General features: G+C 36.9%; 1 protein-coding gene across 5 annotated transcripts in view; it reads right to left on the bottom strand.

Moving 5' to 3' along the window:
- ncoa2 (nuclear receptor coactivator 2) overlaps positions 1-19,025 on the bottom strand; it is a 113,900-nt gene that overhangs the window by 48,085 nt on the left and 46,790 nt on the right. For all 5 annotated transcript variants that reach the window (XM_016493318.1, XM_016493321.1, XM_016493322.1 and 2 more), the window contains 3 exons: positions 6,451-6,555; positions 5,082-5,254; positions 308-411 (listed from right to left, as the gene is read on the bottom strand). In XM_016493318.1, coding sequence (XP_016348804.1) covers positions 308-411; positions 5,082-5,254; positions 6,451-6,539 — 366 coding nt within the window. In that variant the 5' untranslated portion in view covers positions 6,540-6,555. The remainder of the gene's footprint in view (positions 1-307; positions 412-5,081; positions 5,255-6,450; positions 6,556-19,025) is intronic.

Raw genomic sequence — 19,025 nt, 5'->3', positions numbered from 1 at the left:
ATCTTGCAGTAAGAACATAGCCACAGAGACACATCATTACACTTGAGCATGTTTTCCATTCCAAAAATTGTGTACATCTTCTCAACTGTCAGCTCATGAGCTCTATATTCAGCAAGGAGACAGAGGAATCTGGAGATTTAAACATCAAATGGCAGCCAAATTCTTAACACAACTCTTTTTTTATATAACGGATACAAAAAGGCATTCACTATCACTCTGTCTCCCATACATGGTTCATGCTTGGCTCTTCCTAGTACGTGTTCAGTAGAGCCAGTGTAACCTAGTAAACAGAGCACAACAGACCCACCTCCAGCATCATTGGTCCAAGGGCATCTTTGTCAATAACACTTTGGCCTGTCGACGACACATCAGCTTTCTGCACTTCATCCTCATTGGCTGCAGCAGCTTTTTCTGCAGAGGAAGAGAGAGATGCAGAAAAAGAGAAGAAATGAGATACGAACCCATTACAGAACATCAACACCACCGTCCACAATAACTTTGCTATGTTATGTTAAAAACCAAAGGGTGAAAAAACTGTACATCATTTATGATCATATATTGGGAAAGGGGAGATCATATACAGCTGTCTGTGATTATGATGCACATGAAAAAAAAAATGCTAAAAATGTTATTGCATGCCAAAATAAATTTTCCACTTTGCAGGAAAAATGACTTTTTGTGTCAAAACAAGTCTAAAATATTATTCATGTTGGTGAATTGCCAGTGTATAAAATCAAATAAATTATTTGACTAAAGATTTGCCATGACTCAAGTGACTCAACACATAATGTAGATTTTTTTATGCAGAAAAACGCTATTACATTGGTCTCAGAATACATTAGAAAGCACAAAAGCAAGAAAATGGGGGAACCCTTGCTCACCCTTTTTAAGAAGGTCATATTTCTATTGCCTTTAGTTATAGATGCTTTCTTCTAATTTGAGTTGATAGCAGACATCCTGGAATATAATTAGGCACATTTGTTTGACCTCATTCTCATTTCTCCTTGAATAAAGGACAACCCTCTCTCCCCTACTAAGTGAATACGGTTAATTTGGTCAGAAACTCAGTCCTCGGTTGGAAACATCAACATTTCCATAAAAGAACCTAAAACCCTTCATTAGATCCTGCAGAGTTTAAGTGTTCTATTTTCAAATTACATTAAAGACACTTCATGTGGTTCTGCTAGCTTGAGCGTATTAGCATTTCTTTAAAGGGCAGTTCTCTCTCTCTGCTCACTAAAGCGTTTAATTTCATACTGCACACACGCACCTTTTTAAACCCCTTTCTCACTCTTTCATTCTGCTGTGCGCTTGTTGAGACATGTTGTTATGGCACACATCCGGACCTTAGCAACGCGTGAGACAGAAGCTGTCAGACTAAATGGGTGCATGTGAAGCCTCACATAACAGCCATGCAGCCAACAGGCCGGCGTCAATACACACATGCGCTCACACACAGACTCCAAACAAACCATTATATAAAGAATGGAGAACATCATTCTCTCCAACAAAGTGACAAGATTTGTAAACAACATCGCCTGCAAAACAAAGCACTTGTGATGGAGCTAAACCTAGAAGGAAAACTTGTGAATCTCTGGCTCATATTTCATCACAAATAACAACAATAATAATAAAATGTATGCAATATTATTATTTCATTATTTTAGGGTAATATTTTTGCAATGCTTTAACTAATAAATTATGCCAAAAATAAAAGGAAATTGTTTTCATGGCAACTAAGCACAAATCCTTTTTGTTTTATTATTGTAAAGCAAAAAAAAACATTTGTTTCATTGTCATTCAAAATTTTTCATTATTATTTTAATTATTACATTAAGTCACAATGTCAAGAAAAAATATTAAATATTATAATTATGACATTAATTCATTCTTTTTAGGGTGATATATGCTAAAAAAAAAAAGTGGCTCTAAATAACACCATTTGTGAAGGATGTGAGATGTAATAAAGCATCTTCTGAAGTGGAGTGTTACTATTAAAAATAAAATAAATAAAATAAACTAGAAAATAAAAAATAAGACTATTAAAAACATTTACATAATTGAAATAAAGTTAAAATAAAATATAAATACTAGATGACAAACTTAAAATAAATTTTGCCTTTGCAACTGAAATAAGTGCAAGTACTAAAATTATGAAAACAAACAAAAACAATTAAACAGATTAACACAAATTAACGAAACTTCAACCAAAATTAAATTGAAATAAATGAATATAAAATAAATGCTAATTAAATACATTACTACAGACAACACTAAAATAACACTAACAATTTCTGCCGTCAGTGAAACATCCTCAATCTCACAATTCCCTAGACCATTCTAACCTCCTGTCTGTTCCCATCCATAAAAGAGAGTGGTCGGGATCATCAGTGGATGCAGTGGTCTCACAGAGGACACGATAGAGAGGCAAACTGTGCTGGCATGATGGGTAGCCATATGGCAAAGAGAGAGGGCCATCCATCAGCCTCCCCCTCAGACCGTTCTGGGATGCTCCAAACGCTGCTCTTCCTGTATATGTGTGTGTGTGTGTCTGGGAGAGATACGCATGCGTACACTCCTGATGATCAGTGGATGCGAGCGTGCTGTGTGTCAGCAGGTCTTTGCGGTGCCCAGCAGGGATTGGGAAACCAGCACAGCTGCACCAGAGGTCCGGTGATAACTCATTCCCTCTCTCATTTCAAACTCGGCTCCAAAGCAGTTTCCTTTCCGTCAGCCAATCCCCATCAAACAGGAAAAAGGCAGTGTTATCTCCAGAAAGGATGTGAATCAGGCCATATCATTCACTTCAACAGCAGATGGAGTTTCTTGAGGCCTTTAGGATCTGCCCTATCAGTCACAATTCAAAGCCCTGCCCATGACTCTGCTCTCGACCAATCAGTGCACAACCTGATCGTGGATACTAGGTCATGACTCTCCATGGGAGATTCCATATTCCATATCTCGTCATTCCATATCTCGTCATCTACTGGGTGTTGTTCAGTCTCTAAATTTATAAGCGCTGACTCACTAATGAACAAATTAAACGTGTAATTAAACATAATCCAGTTTTCAAACTTCAGTTTGGGGTTTTAAATGTGTAGCAGATGAACTACAGACTAAAAATACCCTTTACAGGTAAATGTCCAAACAGATTGTGTTTTCTATGCAAAGAGGAAGGAAACGGTTTACTGCCGCAGTTTAATAGTCGTGCTTGCTAGCATAGCTAGCATAATAGCATTACTATTATTAGTGCTCACACTTATATTGCACCATTTGTACTGTGAATTACACCTCAAATCACAACTTACTTAGGAAAGGTGCGCTAATATTTTGCTAGTCAGTTGGATTTAGGATATTCACCTGATAGATAATAATATATTCACATTGAAGGAAGGATCTGAGTCATAGGGAAAGGAATATCATATCAACACAGCATTCGAGTAACCGCATAGTAATGTGCAAAAAAACCCTACTCATAACACTTTAACAACACCCTGGCAACAATCACTACACTTTAGTATCATGGTGGCAATTTTCTCACATTCATTAGTCTTTTTCAAAATGTAAACACTGTTTAAAAAGGGACCATTCAAATAAAAATTGTGTTTTGTGGAACCCAAAAAAGATTTTAGGCAGACTGACAGTTTAGTTGACCATTTACTTTCACTGTTTGGAAAAAAACATAATTGGAAGTGAACAGTGACTGAAGCTTCTGTCACATTTACTGTTTTTCAGCGAATTTTCAGTCAGAATCCTGCCACTTCAATAGGAATTCACACAATCTGGAAACCTGCACGAGAGCGAAATATTCCCCACACAGATTTAACATGGATTCAAGTTGGTCGCTACACTACTGGCAATAGACAGTGGGCAATTTTTGCCTGCAAAATTTCACCAAAGTTCCACAATTGTGACCACATTTTGAGGCTATCAGTTTCGAATATTCTGCCTAACATCTCCTTTTGTGTTAGAAAAAGTCATACAGGTTTGGAGTTAAAGGGATAATTCACCCAAAAATGAAAATTCTGTCATTAATTACTCACCCTCATGTCATTCCAAACCAGTAAGACCTTCGTTCATCTTCAGAACACAAATTAAGATATTTTTGATGAAATCCAAGAGCTTTTTGACCCTGCATAGACAGCAACGCAACTACCACGTTCAAGGCCCAGAAAGGTAGTAAGGACATTGTTAAAATAGTCCATGTCAAAACAGCACCCAGTCTGAACTGTTGAAAACAACATAGATGATAATTTGAGCAGAAAAACACTGCAGGAGCAAGCCAATCTTATGAATTATATAAATCTATATCAGTCTATATTTATGATTGTGCCATAAGAATTTCCAGGATGTTTATTCAAGAAATTTCTCATCACAGGAAGAGCAAGGATGAGATATATGATAGCCCTCAATAGGGGAGGGAGGGACCTCGAGATACAACTAAGCTTCTTCTCAGAAGTTTGTGATATAATCTGGTATAATGTTTCCAAAATTATTAGCATTATTAACTTTTCAAGTAACTAAAATCATAACATGTTAACAAGCACTGCACCTGAATCCAAATCTTGCGGCTAACGATTTTGGCAACAAAGAAACGCAAATGAGTCTTAAGTCAAACATCCCTACCTCAAGGTAACTTTAAAATTCAACACAAAAATGCAGAAAAGTAATGAAGCTGTGACTTCTAATTAAATCTTGTGTTTGGTTTCTGTATTTTTTCTTAATGTAGTGAGAAATTACATGGTACATCAGTGGCATGTTTGCAGTTAGCATGATGCTAATCAATAAACTCCTTCTGAAAGCCAATCTGGAATCAATGGCTGATTTGACAAGTTCTTTCTCAAGATCTCTACACAGACCAAATATTTTCCTAAACAACCTGCAATGCCTACATGTGTCTTGTGTTAGCTGCTAATTACTTCTAGCCTAATGCAAATGTCTGACTATGCTAAAGCTCACTGAATGTAACACTATGTGGCGGTTATGTTTTCAGCATCAAGCCTCAGGGTTTATACTTGAATTGATGATTAATAGGACAAGTAAAAATGTAAGTTCAAAGAAGATTCCATCGGTTTTCTTACCTTGCTCTTTAATTTGACGAATCTGTTTGACGGTTTCCTTTAGGATTGCACATTTGTCAGGCTTGACATTGAAGTTGTCGATATCACTGAAGTTTGCGAAAATCAGCTCTGCGAGCTCCTCTATGTATTTATTTTCATGTTCCCGGTTACGTTTCTCAGTGCTTCGTTTGGGACTGTTAAGAGAAACAAAAAAATGATTCAGACTAAAGAGCAAATGTACAAACTTGTCATTTAGATCAGCACATTCTTAAGATTGTATTGGAAAATAAAATGGCTTCCTCAGTTTGATAGTTTCAACTTTTATTTATTATTTTGGCAAAGATGCAAGGAAAAAAGAAAAAAAAAGGTAAAATGTGACAAATTTTAGCAGTATATCATCTCAACATCAAACATTTTTTGTAACAAATTAGCAATTTTTAACAATAAACAAGAAAATTATTGTTACTTTCCTGAAAAAAATTATTTGTTGAAAATTCAGGAGGGCTGCACATACTTTCATTAATTTTATGATATTTTAAAATATCGTACACATACTTATAGGTGTCTTTGGACAATAAACTGCATTTTAAGGGGCCATTACAAACATTTTTACTGTGTATAACCTTCAGACAACCCGACAAGTCAATTCTGAAAATATGCAATTTTGCATATTCCTAATAAATGATGCTTTATGTCATTAGGCACAAACACCTACATAAAGTGACGTGACATGTGGCCAAGTATGGTGACCCATACTAGGAAGGGGTTCGGTGCCTTGCTCAAGGGCACTTCAGTCGTGGTATTGAAGGTGGGAGAGAGCGCTGTACATTCACTCCCCCCACCTACAATCACTGCTCTCGAACCCCTCGAACCCGCAACCTTTGGGTTACGAGTCCGACTCTCTAACCATTAGGCCACGACTTCCCCAAACAATCCAAACAATCCTCAACAAAAAAACAAGAGCAAGACCCTCTTTTCTGCATTGCGTTTAACAGAGAAATAGACAAAGGTTTCCAGAGCTTCTTCTGTACAACCTTAAACAGGTTGTATTTTCAATTTGCTGCTCTGCATCTTCAGCAGTTTGCACAGAAAATTTTGTCAATAAAGAGGGAATGCATAGCTCCTTCCTGTGAATGAATTATACAGACTGATGTTTCCTGACTCAGTGGAAAAGGGCTTTATATAGAAACGTGTATTATCTAGGCTGAGCTCCACCGGTGGGAGGCCTGCTCAAGATTATTGCAGTTCAGCGGTTCATAGCATAGACACTGAGAAATTCACTCCGCTATACATACAAACTAAAAATGTGTATGCTGCAACGAATGCAGTTTCAGAGTTAACCTGCTGTTCATTTGTCTACTGGTTTGCATGCTGTGTCTAGGTGAAGTACCTTGGGCCCAGGAGGTCTGATGGGCATTCCTTGCGCTTTTGAGCCTCTGACCTGGCAGGGTCTGACGAGTTTTCCCCGACAGCACTCATCCTCAATGCATATCACCTGTTGGAGAGAAAGTCAATGTAAGCGATTCAGAAAATGCTCAAAGGACTCATTCTCTTTAGGTAGGCTTGACAAATGAACACACTTAGCTTATATTTAGGCTTCACTGTAGCATTTAAAGAGGTGGACCAATAAAAAAAATGTCATTATATTAAATTATCTCCTGAATAGGTTGAATAACACCACACTGTGCCAACTATTTCTGCTGCGTTTCGAGAAAGCCAGTAGATATAGGTCTGCTTAACAGTTCAAACACATGCAGTTAAACATCATAATGCAATAAATTTGAGCACCTGATGATTTGCAAACAAGCCAAAAAACTCTTCTGAGAGAGATTCATGTGGAATCTATCAGTCATTTGGGTACTTGTGTTTGAAATTACTCCATAAGGGATTTCTGAGGATTTTGGGTAACTGTTTTTTCCTTTGGTTTGGCTGCGAATGCCTGAAAACATCTTGGCAGCTTGCATTTCAAAAACCTCAAAAATAAATTCTTATCAATTAATACGGTCTTAAATGGCTCTTTACAAGGACTGAAAATTTTAATTACTAATTAGAGATAATTAAAAGTGAGAAGGCTTAGGGGTTGTGTTCAGAGGTCATATACTGAAGATGTGGGTTGATGCTGGAAGGCGTAAGGAGGCCTGCGAAAATGAAAATGAGAGAAAATGGAACGAAAAAGGGATTCAATTATATTGTGCGACAATGGGTGTCCCCTGAGAGCGAGTGAGAGAAAAGAGAGGGCAGAGCAATGAAAGAAAAGTGGAAGTAACACGAAAGTGAGTGGTGAGAAATAAAGAGAGAGTAAGGGGTCAGCGAGTGAGAGAACACAATGTGCCGTATACTGTACAGCACAAAAAGACTGTTGAGCATGCAAATTTTCATTTAACAAGTCCCAACAAATACAGACACAAGCGCAGCCATTTATCTTTCCAACACATCCTACAATATGTAGTTTCACTTTCTATTCATATTTGTGCGCCTTATAGAACCAGGCTTGAACGAAAATTGGAAATTCCCACGAGAGAGAGAAAACTAGTACATTTCATCATCTAGTACTGTTCTCGATATGATGAAAGAAAGAGAGAGAAATGTGTCCCATCACAAGGGGAAAATGAAGCAATATAAATTATTGAATGAGGCTTTTTAATAATAGTGTTCACCATTAAAGGCACACATGACTGTAAAGTAACCCAAAAAATATCCAACTTAAAAAAAAAAAAAGGGAATGAAATGCATAAAATGGGGAATGAAAATGCCTAAATTTGAAACGTTACTTTGAAACGTTTCCTTTAACAATATTTTATATAATAGTCATTTTATATTAAATACTTCAGATTATGTAACATAACATAACATAACATAACATAACATAACATAACATAACATAACATAACATAACATAGTCTAAATTTGTACATACAAAAAAGAAAGAAAATTGTGCATGCAAAGTTTGGGATCCATTAGAGGTTGTGCTGAAATTTTTTGACATAAATAGGACTGTTAATGCAATGGAAAATATTTGTAGCATCATGGGTAAATTTGTTGAAAATTGCATTCAGCGTTCCAATAAAAACATTATATAAATAGCATTATGTGGGCTAATTATCACAATTGAAAATGGCAGACCTATTTTAAAAAGGTGGAATTATGATAATGGTCCGTTGCAATTTAAGCATTTTCTACTCAAAAGCATTGTTAGATCATTTACTAGATTTCCATTTCTGAAGCCAAACACAGGAGTCAGGAAAAAAAAAAGCTAATTGAAAAGTACAAACTAATATATCACGTCAACAAAAAACAGCACTTCAGAGTGTTATTGAGACCTGTTGTGAATTTGGCACTAATTTAAAACACCAGGCAGTGGAGGTTAATGAAAACACCATCCATCCCCTCTCCCATCTCTCTCAGGGCTTCATCTGCAGTGTTTGGGAAGCAGGCGGAGAGACACCCGGGCCAGCACACGAGGCCAACACATTGGGCTGCGTTCAGGCCAAACTGACGCACACACATTGCCTTATGTAATTTGCAGCCTCACTGTAGGCCGGCTGGGGGAGTCAGAGCCGGAGTGAATGGAGGGCTGGTATTGAATCCCTGCTGGATTGCGGTGCCCTACTTAAACCTAATGACAGAGAGGCCAATCAAACAGCTCTGGGGGACGAGGCCGACGCTACAGACACTGGACACCAGCTAACTAGAGTAAAACAGAGAAAGATTCTTTCAGACAGCGTTAACCTTTAGGTCTGAGAGACATTCATCAGCCGGACATCTGAACCGTAACATTACGTAAGGCCTTCTGTCAATCATGGGGCCCTTCTGTTCATCTTGATGACAAACGGCTTCTTGTGACACAGCCTAGATGGTTTTCTGTGCCCCCTTGGACAGCGGACAGACACCACTGGAATTGTGAATGTAATTAGACAATGTCACAGTTAACATAACCGTTAGCCTGCATTAGCATTAAATGTGTCAAAAGCACTGTTACTGGTGCCACCAATTTTCACTCACAGAGAGTTTTCTAGAGATCACTGACAAAAGACTGAAATCAAATCGGTGCTTGTTCACATGAGTGACAATCGCATAGTGTGAATTATCTATGACTCCCACCAACTAAAGATTTTTGTCGACTAGTAGTAGTTTTATTACAAAATCAGAAAGTATTTGAATGGGTTAGATTAAAAGTAGACATTTCAAGCTTTCTATAGATATATTTCTCACATCTGTAAGGCAAGTAGCCTATATGCTGAGTTTCAGTTCATTTCATGGAGACTGAGATGGTAGAAAGCGCATCCTATTTGTTTTATTTATCTGTTATCAGGAAAAAAAAATGCAAGTGATCTCACTGGCGCCTCCATGTTATGCAGTAGCGCACTAATAGCATACACTACGCACAAACACAGATATGCGCCTAATCGCGCACATTGATCTAGGTTAACGTTAGAGCGAGCGGTTGCTACATGTTTCAACTTCAAATGATAAGCCATATTTGAGGTCAATGAATGATAATTGGATTTCCTGCTCGATATACTGAAATTACCTCAAGGACAAGCCGTTAAGGATCTGTCCATCATGGACAGTTATTGTTTTTCTGTGACTAACCGACTAACAAATTTTGGTCGACTAAAGCCCAAAGTATACTTCGGCTTTTATGTGTACGCGAAGGTCCACATACAACGCGCATGGCGCAAATGGCCTTGTCCCAAATGGCACCCTAAACCCTCACTGTTTTCCACGGAGTTCACACTTTCGTGATATAAGTGCACATCAAGGGCGCATAGCGGCCACAAAGGGAGCGCTCGCGAGCACCCTTCTGAATGCTAAAATGATGAATGGGACACCCTACGGTTTTGTGGACTTAACGGACACACACACTCAGCGGCACTCAAGACCGAAAGTGCACATGAAGTGTGCAATTTGGGACAGGGCCAATTTCATCACCAGAATTAGGGATGCACGATATATCGGCCACCATATCGGTATCATTTATCGGCCAACATATCGGTCATTGGCTTTCAAAAATAAAGAATTATCGGTTATCGGTATCGGCCAAAATGTTCATATCGGTGCATCCCTAACCAGAATAGTACACGCATACTGAATGTGCACTACCTGATATTTGTAACTGCGTGCACTTTGTACTTGCAGGTTGCACATGCACATTGAATTTGTTTTGCACTAACCAGTTCTTCCACAAGGTGGCAAACAGTAGAAAATTTAACTAAAGAGAAGGAACAACAACAATAAAATACCGGAAACTGCAAGAACAACAGACACCCGCATTGACTTGTGTGAGGGCATTATGAAACAGCCGCAACTGAAGTTTAAAAGAGTACAGAGACATTTTTATCGGTCATAACTTCTGGAGAAATATGGAGCAGACACTGGACAAACATGAAACTTCCTAGAGCGCATATGACGGCCGCACGCTATCAAATGAAGTATACTTTTTGTAAGGCTACGCGTTCGACTGCAAACATACGTTAGCGTACACGTACAAAAATGAAGTATAGCTACTTTGGGCTTAAAGGGATGGTTCACCCAAAAATGAAAATCCTGTCATTATTTATTCACCCTCAAATTGTTTCAACCTTGTACAAGTTTATTTCTTCTGCTGAACACAAAAGAAGATATTTTGAAGAAAAAAAAGTTGATGGTCCCTACTGACTTGGATAGTATTTTTTTTTTCATACTACGCAAGTCAATGGGGACCATCATTTGTTTGGTTACCCATATTCTTTAAAATCTCTTCTTTTGAGTTCAACAGAAAAAAGAACCTCAAACAGGTTTGGAATAATTTGAGGGTGAGTAAATGATTACAGAATTGTAATTTTTGGGTGAACTATCCTTTTAAGCTTCTTCTGATTAATTAACGTTTAGTCGACTATTTGGGGGCCAGCCCTAGTATTATCAAAGACACAATCTGAAAGAAGAAATATTTAGCAAGCTAAATATCTGGACAACAGAGTTTTGCAGTGTGAAATGTGTTTTGACTGGAAATGACATCAGCAATGACCTATAGCCAATGAGAGAGCAAGATACAGGGCAAGAGAAACAGTGATCCAATGACTCTGAAAACCATGTAGTGTAAACCCAGCATCAGCGAATGCTAAAATAGAAAACTATGAGTATCTTTGCATCATGGTATGGATAATCATACAGTTTCACTCTCAAACCATATGAAACACTCATGTGTCCAGCTGTCAGGTGCACAGTTTTTCTTCATACCAAGACAACAGAGCCACTTACTATATATAACTAGCTCTCTCAGTCGTGTGACACATAATTCAATCAATTGTTAATAGCAGCGTCTCAGAGGCCGCAGGGGAATTTCACACAGTAAGGTAGGTGTTTCGGACTGAAACCACGGACAATCACCGTAATGAGAGGGGTTGAGCGTTAGACGTGGTAGCTAGTGATTACAGAGGCGGCTTTGAAATGCTATCAGCTTTTCCTGCTAACCGACACAATCCGATTGGCTGAAGAGGATTTAACACAGATGGAGGGGACCAAAGTGCAAAAGATTAAGAATACCAAATATCTGATACAGTAGAGGCAACGCCAAGCAGTTTGCAAATCAAAGTTTGCAGGTATGGTGGTAAATCAAATTCTTTAATTAGCAATTCTTAACCAGTTTTGATACCAGTCTGGGGTACCAGTATTACAGAGCAGTGATTCAATTAAAGACATGACGACATAGCAATACCGACAAGAAATGTAAAAAATGAAATTAAAATAAAAAATATTAAAAAAACTAAAATAAAATAAAATTATAATAAAACTAAACTAAACCAATACAGAAGAAAAACTGAAAAGTAAACAAAATTAAACAAAATAAATCAAATAAAATTAACAAAAACAAATTAAAACAAAACAAACACACTAAACTAACAAAAAACAAAACAACATTAAATTAAACAAAAAACAAAAAGTGTCAACACTAGATTGAACTTACAGCTGTTAACGTCAACAACAAAATAACTGCCAAAAATTCTAAACTACAATAAAAATATATAAAATAAGACTATGAACAAAAATAAATGAAACAAAAATAAAATGAAACAACATTAAATGAAGTAAAAAAATAAAAAATAGCAGGATAAAAAATAACCTAAAACAATTTAAAACAAAACTTAAGAAAATGTAAACTACACTAGACACAAAAAAAAAAAAAAAAATACAATTAAAACAAACAAACAAAAGTGACAACACCAGATTGGATTTACGGCCACAGATGTGAACAACAAAAATATTTTTAAGTATTTTCTCTTATATGTTTATATGCAAATTGATTTAGCTGTCCTGATTGTAAAAAGTTACATGGTTAGTTGCATATGTCCTGTTGTCTGGGATCAGACCAGCAAGCCATTTCTGGGCAATGACCCACTATTTGAGATCCACCGTCATAAATCACACTCAGAAACACCTTTTAATACTGTGCTGATAACAATCGCTTCTCGAGATCTTTGCAGATACTCTAATATGTTTATATTATCTGAAATAGCTACACTAGTGTTCAAGTCGTCTATCTGAAGGGAGTTTTTACAGAGATGCCTACTGCTGTCAGTCTAGGAGGACAAAGTATTGAAACCACAGGCTAGAAGTGACTGACGATAAGATCTCTACTGAGTGGGCGTGCTTGAAAAGGAAAGAGGCGCTTTCTTCCTTTTCTTTTCCTCCCTCAAGTTAGAAGCAATTACGTTTTCTTAATGGGTTGTTGATCAAATTCTCTTTGATAATGCAAGTAAAAATAATGTAAAACCGAGTTAATGTACGGTACTCTGTACACTGGTGCCAGACTGCTCTTGACAGGTTTACAGTTAGCAGATGTCCCGCAAGCTGCGTGCATCACCCACATACGCTGAAGAATGAGTCAGAGATGTTCGTGTCCCCTAAGGCAGGGGAGACAGTCAGAGGTGTCTGATATCCAGATACCCCCACACAGAACTCCATGATGACTAGTGGTATGGAGACCGGCTTGTGTTAAAACTCCCGGTGAGAGACATGTGTCTAATAAACCTCACTGCTCTAAATATATGCATGCACAGAAATTTGAGCAATCTGCTGAGAAATAAAGCAGTAGTATTGGACATCATAATAAATAATAAAAATCAGGGATGTCCTGATATTATAATTCTGTCCATCATTGATGAGACGATATTTTCATGTTATGACTGATAATCGATAAAAGCCAGATTCAAATTGTATACTATTTTGCATAAATACTACTATACTATACTATTTGCATCCTTTTAAAAGCTATAAGAGAATTAAGGCAGCACAACATTATAATATACAGTATGGAAAATGGATATAAATTTTTAGTTTTTTTAAAGATTAATTAAGAGATCTAATGTAAAAATGAAAGAAATTAATATGCAAAATTTGCATACAAATGTCCAATATCAACTGATACCAATAAATAAATAAATTGGGGCTGTTAAACGATTAATCGCATCAATTAAAAACGCATCTGTTACTGTTCAAACATGGGTCAAATCATGAAACAGGCTCAGCTTGTTTAATATTAATGAATGATTCATAAAGGCGGGTCACAATCAGCTACTTTAGCCTAGTTAAGTTTAGCTAATTAGAGCCACACAAACACTTCAACATGAATGTAGCATGACCAGCTTCTGGAAGCCCCTGCGCTTTAAGCAGGTTACAGCTGGTGCAGCAAACAGGGCATAGCCCACGACAGGGCCGGGGAGGCACTGATATGGAGCATTAATTATTTACAGCAGTAGGAAAGGAGAGGGCCAGTCAGTCAGGCAGACTCTGAACAGCCTGCTGCTGTTCCGCGCTCAACATGAGCCGTGTCAGACCTACACTAATCAACAGCACTGTGGAGGAACAGAGAGATAATGAGGAACACTGACACATTTCTCAATCATTCACTCCCATTAGCAGCTCTAGAGTATGTTGCAGATGATAAGTGTTAGTGGACGACCAATCAGAGGCATTTACTGGTGGGCGGAACGTTGGGGGCGGTTCTAAAATTATGCCCCGCCTCCACCCCATCTCCTTGCATTGTAATAGACCTTAGTAGGGTAGATGGCCTAGATAATTTGATGTGAACGGAAATTAGGCTATCAATTATCCAGCCAATTAAACATTAAAAATACATCTTTTTGTCCACTGGAAATTTGTGGGAAGACACATTTTAGTGGTTTCTCAGCTGAACGATTGACAGCAAGGTGGGTCACTGATATACGAGTATCCAGGATAAATAATAAAACTTAAATCTACTTTGAAACATGTGCCAAATTCTTAGAGATGTGGTCTTTCAATTCATATTGATAAATTTTTTTTTTTTAAAAATCAAGAAATATTTCAATTGAATTACTCTACAAAAATCATGTTGTGTAAATATAAAAATATCATAAATATTTTCCTGGAGGTTTTTTTTTTTTTTTTTACATTTTCAAATATATTAATATCAATATATTTCTAGTAGTCTTTGCAAATATGATCCATTAATTAATACACATTACATTTTTGGGCAGTCAGACTACATGATATTTTTACAACCTGAACTTAATTTTACTTGTCATAAAAAGCTCAAATTATAGCAGATATTTTAAGGCGACTTACTGACAAAGACATGATGAGGGTTAACAGGGGCCCTCTCTACAATATTGTAGCGATTTTATGATTTCTGCTTTATTTCCCTGCGTGCATGGAAAAGAGCAGTGCAAACATTCATCATTTTTGAAAAAACGTTATATCCTTAAAGATTAGTTCACTTGAAAAATTAAAATTGTCAATTTACACTTCTTGGACTTTTTGAACTGTCAAATTGGAAGCTCATAAAGAGATTGCAAAAGAAATCCATATAAATTGAGCAGTTTAATCCAAGTCTTCTGAAGAGACACAATCGCTTTACATGATGAACAGATTTAATCTAGGCTTTTATTGACAAAAACATTGATCAAATGGACATATATGGAGCACATCAATTATGGTAAACAGAAGATCAAACATGCTTGATTGACGCACAACAACCAATGAGTTTTGTTATTGTGTGTCAAGCAAGTACTGTAGTGTTGACCATATTTTATTCTTATGGAATTAGAAAGACATGAGAGTGAGCAAATTTTCATGTTTGGATGAACTGTCCCTTTAACCATCTACTCTTTGGCAAACCAAACCAAGTCAACAAGAGAGTTCCAAGTCCTACACCTCATCATTTTGTACGCATTTTCTAATCTAGACAGATTTCCAAAGTATACAGTATAACATTCCTCATACCATTATGTGCTCCAACTCTTACGAGTACTACATTCTCTTGAGGAAAGATGGAGACCTCCATCTCTTTACCCCACCTATCGTTTCTTGCCATAAACAGATGTGCCAGCCTGTAACACTCAACAAAGGAAGAGGAAAAGAGAATGAGGCAGCGCAGAGAACTTCCACTCTCCAGCATCCAGAGCGCTGACAGCCTCCTGTTCTCTCCTCCAGCGATACCATTTAAAGTCCGCAGGGATGACTCCCTACTGGAAAGCTTTGCTGCCATCAACACAACTGAGAAGAGACTCTCTGTCTGGGACAGTTGGAGGGTTATAGGGAGGTTTGTTTGTTTGTGATTCAACAGAACTAAAAATACCATGTTTGATCACTGACACCAAATGAACATCTAAAGACTCATGTTCGGGAGGGTTTACTCATCCAAACAGAAAAGAATCGCAGTCGATCGCTTCAGTCCCTGAAGGCAACAACAACAGGGATAGAAGTTAAACTGCAGCACCAGCATGTGTTGTGTTTCCGGTTCTGACAACCAGCGTCTCAGCCTGGCTTCTAAACTAGCTTGACTAAATCAAAAGTGCTGTGTGGTTCGGTCAGCTTCACCAGCAACATTTTTAATGGCTATGCTAGGTTATCAGTTGGACTAGTACCAAAACAGCACTAACTAGTTGTTTTTTTTTTGCTTTAGAATGGTGAGTTTTAACCCCTTATATTATATTGTGGATTAATTGGACACACATTGATATTTGAGGTGTCAAAATACTGATCAATCTATAACTTTTTTTACATCAACTTTTACGCCATTTTGGAGAGTATCATATACGTAAACAACATATGCACGTGGATACGTTGTTTACGCTTTGATCTGAATGTAAACAATGTATCCACGTACGTATGTTGCATACGTTGTTTACGTATATGATACTCTCCAAAATGGTGCTATAGGGTGACGCGGAGGAGACGAATTGTTGAATAAAGTCGTTATTTTTGTTTTCTTTGTGCGCAAAAAGTATTCTAGTAGCTTCGTAAAATTATGGTTGAACCACTGATGTCACATGGATTATTTTAACGATGTCCTTGCTACGTTTCTGAGCCTTGATCATGTTAGGATCCTTGCGGTCTATGGGAGGGTCAGAGAGCTCTCGGAATTCATCAAAACAATCTTAATTTGTGTTCCGAAGATGAACGAAGGTCTTACAGGTTTGGAATGACATGAGGGTGAGTAATTAATGACGAAATTTTCATTTTTGGGTGAACTATCCCTTTAATTTCGATTTGAAAGTTGAAGTTGAACCCTTGCCACTGCGAAAAATATTTAGAATATTCTTTATAATTTTCATACTTTGTGAAAATAGTCGATATACACAGTTGTTCTCATGTTTATTTTTTGTAATGCGTGAGCGGTATTAATATTAAAGTTTACTCTTTTACAAATTTTTTCCCCATAGTGAATTGTATTAAATTCAGTTAGGGTCAATTGGACCCGCACCATAAAAAAAACCTTACCCATAATTTGAACCTAATACAATTTGAAAGACGACATTTGAAAGTTGAAACTCACTTTACTAATAAACCAAATTCCCTTTAACACTGAAAATGATCAAATATTTAAAAATATTTTGAAAGGAAAGGTGACATTTTATGCTTTGAAAAGTAGCTTTAGGTAAATACTACATTCAAAGTTTACTTCTGATAAGCAGTAGAAAAACTGTTAAAAGTTTATTTATAAAATTTTTATACAATTTATGATACATATTATGCATTCATAATGCTAAACAGCTTAAACCATTGACAGACATTCTGAGTTTAAAGCTGGGTATTATGCCAACAATGCTAACATAGTCTGTTAAATCTGTGCTGAAACCACTGTCTACGGCTGTAATACAACATATAAATATGTGTGGAACTTTAAATGATTTACCCCTTTCAATGACTGTTTTTTAGCTGTTGTGTATGTTTGCATAATGCATGGGCACCATTCCATGCATCCTCCATACAGCACTGGAGTATACTAAAATTTAGATGAACATGAAATATGGATTTTGGCTATAGCTGACAGAGAAAAAAAAGACCTTAAAACTGGGTCATGGCGATTCACTGTATGTGACACACTACATAGGCATGCTGGACAACAGGTGTGATGGCAAACAATGCTAATATTATTTTGCACTTACTAAAAAGGAGTTCACAACCAGGCTAATTATCCTGAAGCCTAATTTTTTTCTTGCACATCTGTTGCTCCGATGATGAGTGTATACAGATATACCTATAGATATATTCTTGTATGTACCATCTTTGCAAAGTGGAGTAAACCTGTTTGGATTTACCTCACCGCAAACCTGAGCAGAACTGCTTTTTAGAACCGAGGAAATACGTACATACACCCACACAAGTAATGATTCAAAAAATCAGTTGACTTTGCCCCATTGATGAAGTTGTCAGAGAGCCCTTGGTGTGCAGTACGCATCCGCTGATGGGTTGGATATCAGTGGAAGAGACAGCACCTGCCTGACAGGAGACTGACAGTCTGGGTTCTTCTGTTGCAGAGACGACAACACCGGAATTGAAAAGAAGAACTAAAAATCTCCAAACCTTACGGATTTTGCAGGCAGCAAGTACAGCACTCCACAGATCATTAGTATGAACTGTTCGTGTTCAGATCTCAAGCTGTGATTCTCCAGCTTAAGTTTGAACTGAACTAAAGCTCTGAATTCAAAGGGACAATCTTGAGATTTGATGGGCTAAAGACAAAGAAGAGTGTCCAGACAAGGGAAAGAAACAATCCTTTAAAATCTAGTTTAAAACACATACCGAGTATATGGAAGTGTACTGTTTGTATTCATGTTGGTTTTGAAAAACAATTTCTCAACAAAAGTTTAAATGCAAAAACTGTCATGTGGTGTAACCAAGTTAAGACTAATAACATTTTCCTTACAGCTTGAATACATGTGAGTGCATTATACTTTTCAAAAAAGTTTTAAAATATATGTCAAAATAAAATGTTTTTATTTTTATGTCATGAACTATTATTTTATAAATATCAATACATTTTTTGTGAGTTGCACCACATGACATATCGCAACCTAATTGCCATAAAAGGATTCTTGTTTTAAAAGGATCCAATTACCGGTCTTTTATTTGACAAAGTTTTTCAAATATCTAATGTTTCAAAATATATAAACATAAAAAATAAGTTACAAATATAACATTTATAAAAATGAAAATAAACATTAACTCTTTCCCCACCATTGACGAGTTATCTCGTCTTTTAGAAGAAAACACTTCCCTGCCAAAGACACTCGGGGGCGCTATTACACATCTTCTGAACGAGTACAAAACCTCCCGAACAAAAACACACGTGAACAGGACAGAGAAACTAGCGATCTCTTATGCAAACAGATGCATATGAAAAATAATGCGATCATCAGCAATAGACAGCATATAAATAAAATAATGAGTAAAATGTTGATTCAGGAAGTGGAATATGTCTGTGCAAGCTTTGGAGGTGGAATATGTCTGTGCAAGCTTTGGAGGTGTTGATGGAAGCGATTTACTGGATTTATGCTTTGATAATCGTACTGAATATTATCCAGATGTAGTTTTTGATAAAAATGTGATTTTCTCACCTTTTTGCTCAAAATAATGCATTTTTTTTATGAAACCTACCTATATTCAAGTGTTGATAAAAAAAGATTGCTTTAAGCTAGAATAAAACTGATTTTTTTGTTT

The sequence above is a fragment of the Sinocyclocheilus anshuiensis genome, unplaced genomic scaffold, assembly GCF_001515605.1.
Source record: "Sinocyclocheilus anshuiensis isolate Anshui unplaced genomic scaffold, SAMN03320099.WGS_v1.1 scaffold2192, whole genome shotgun sequence".
Taxonomy (NCBI): Eukaryota; Metazoa; Chordata; class Actinopteri; order Cypriniformes; family Cyprinidae; genus Sinocyclocheilus; species Sinocyclocheilus anshuiensis.
This window is presented reverse-complemented; position numbering and strand designations above follow the sequence as displayed.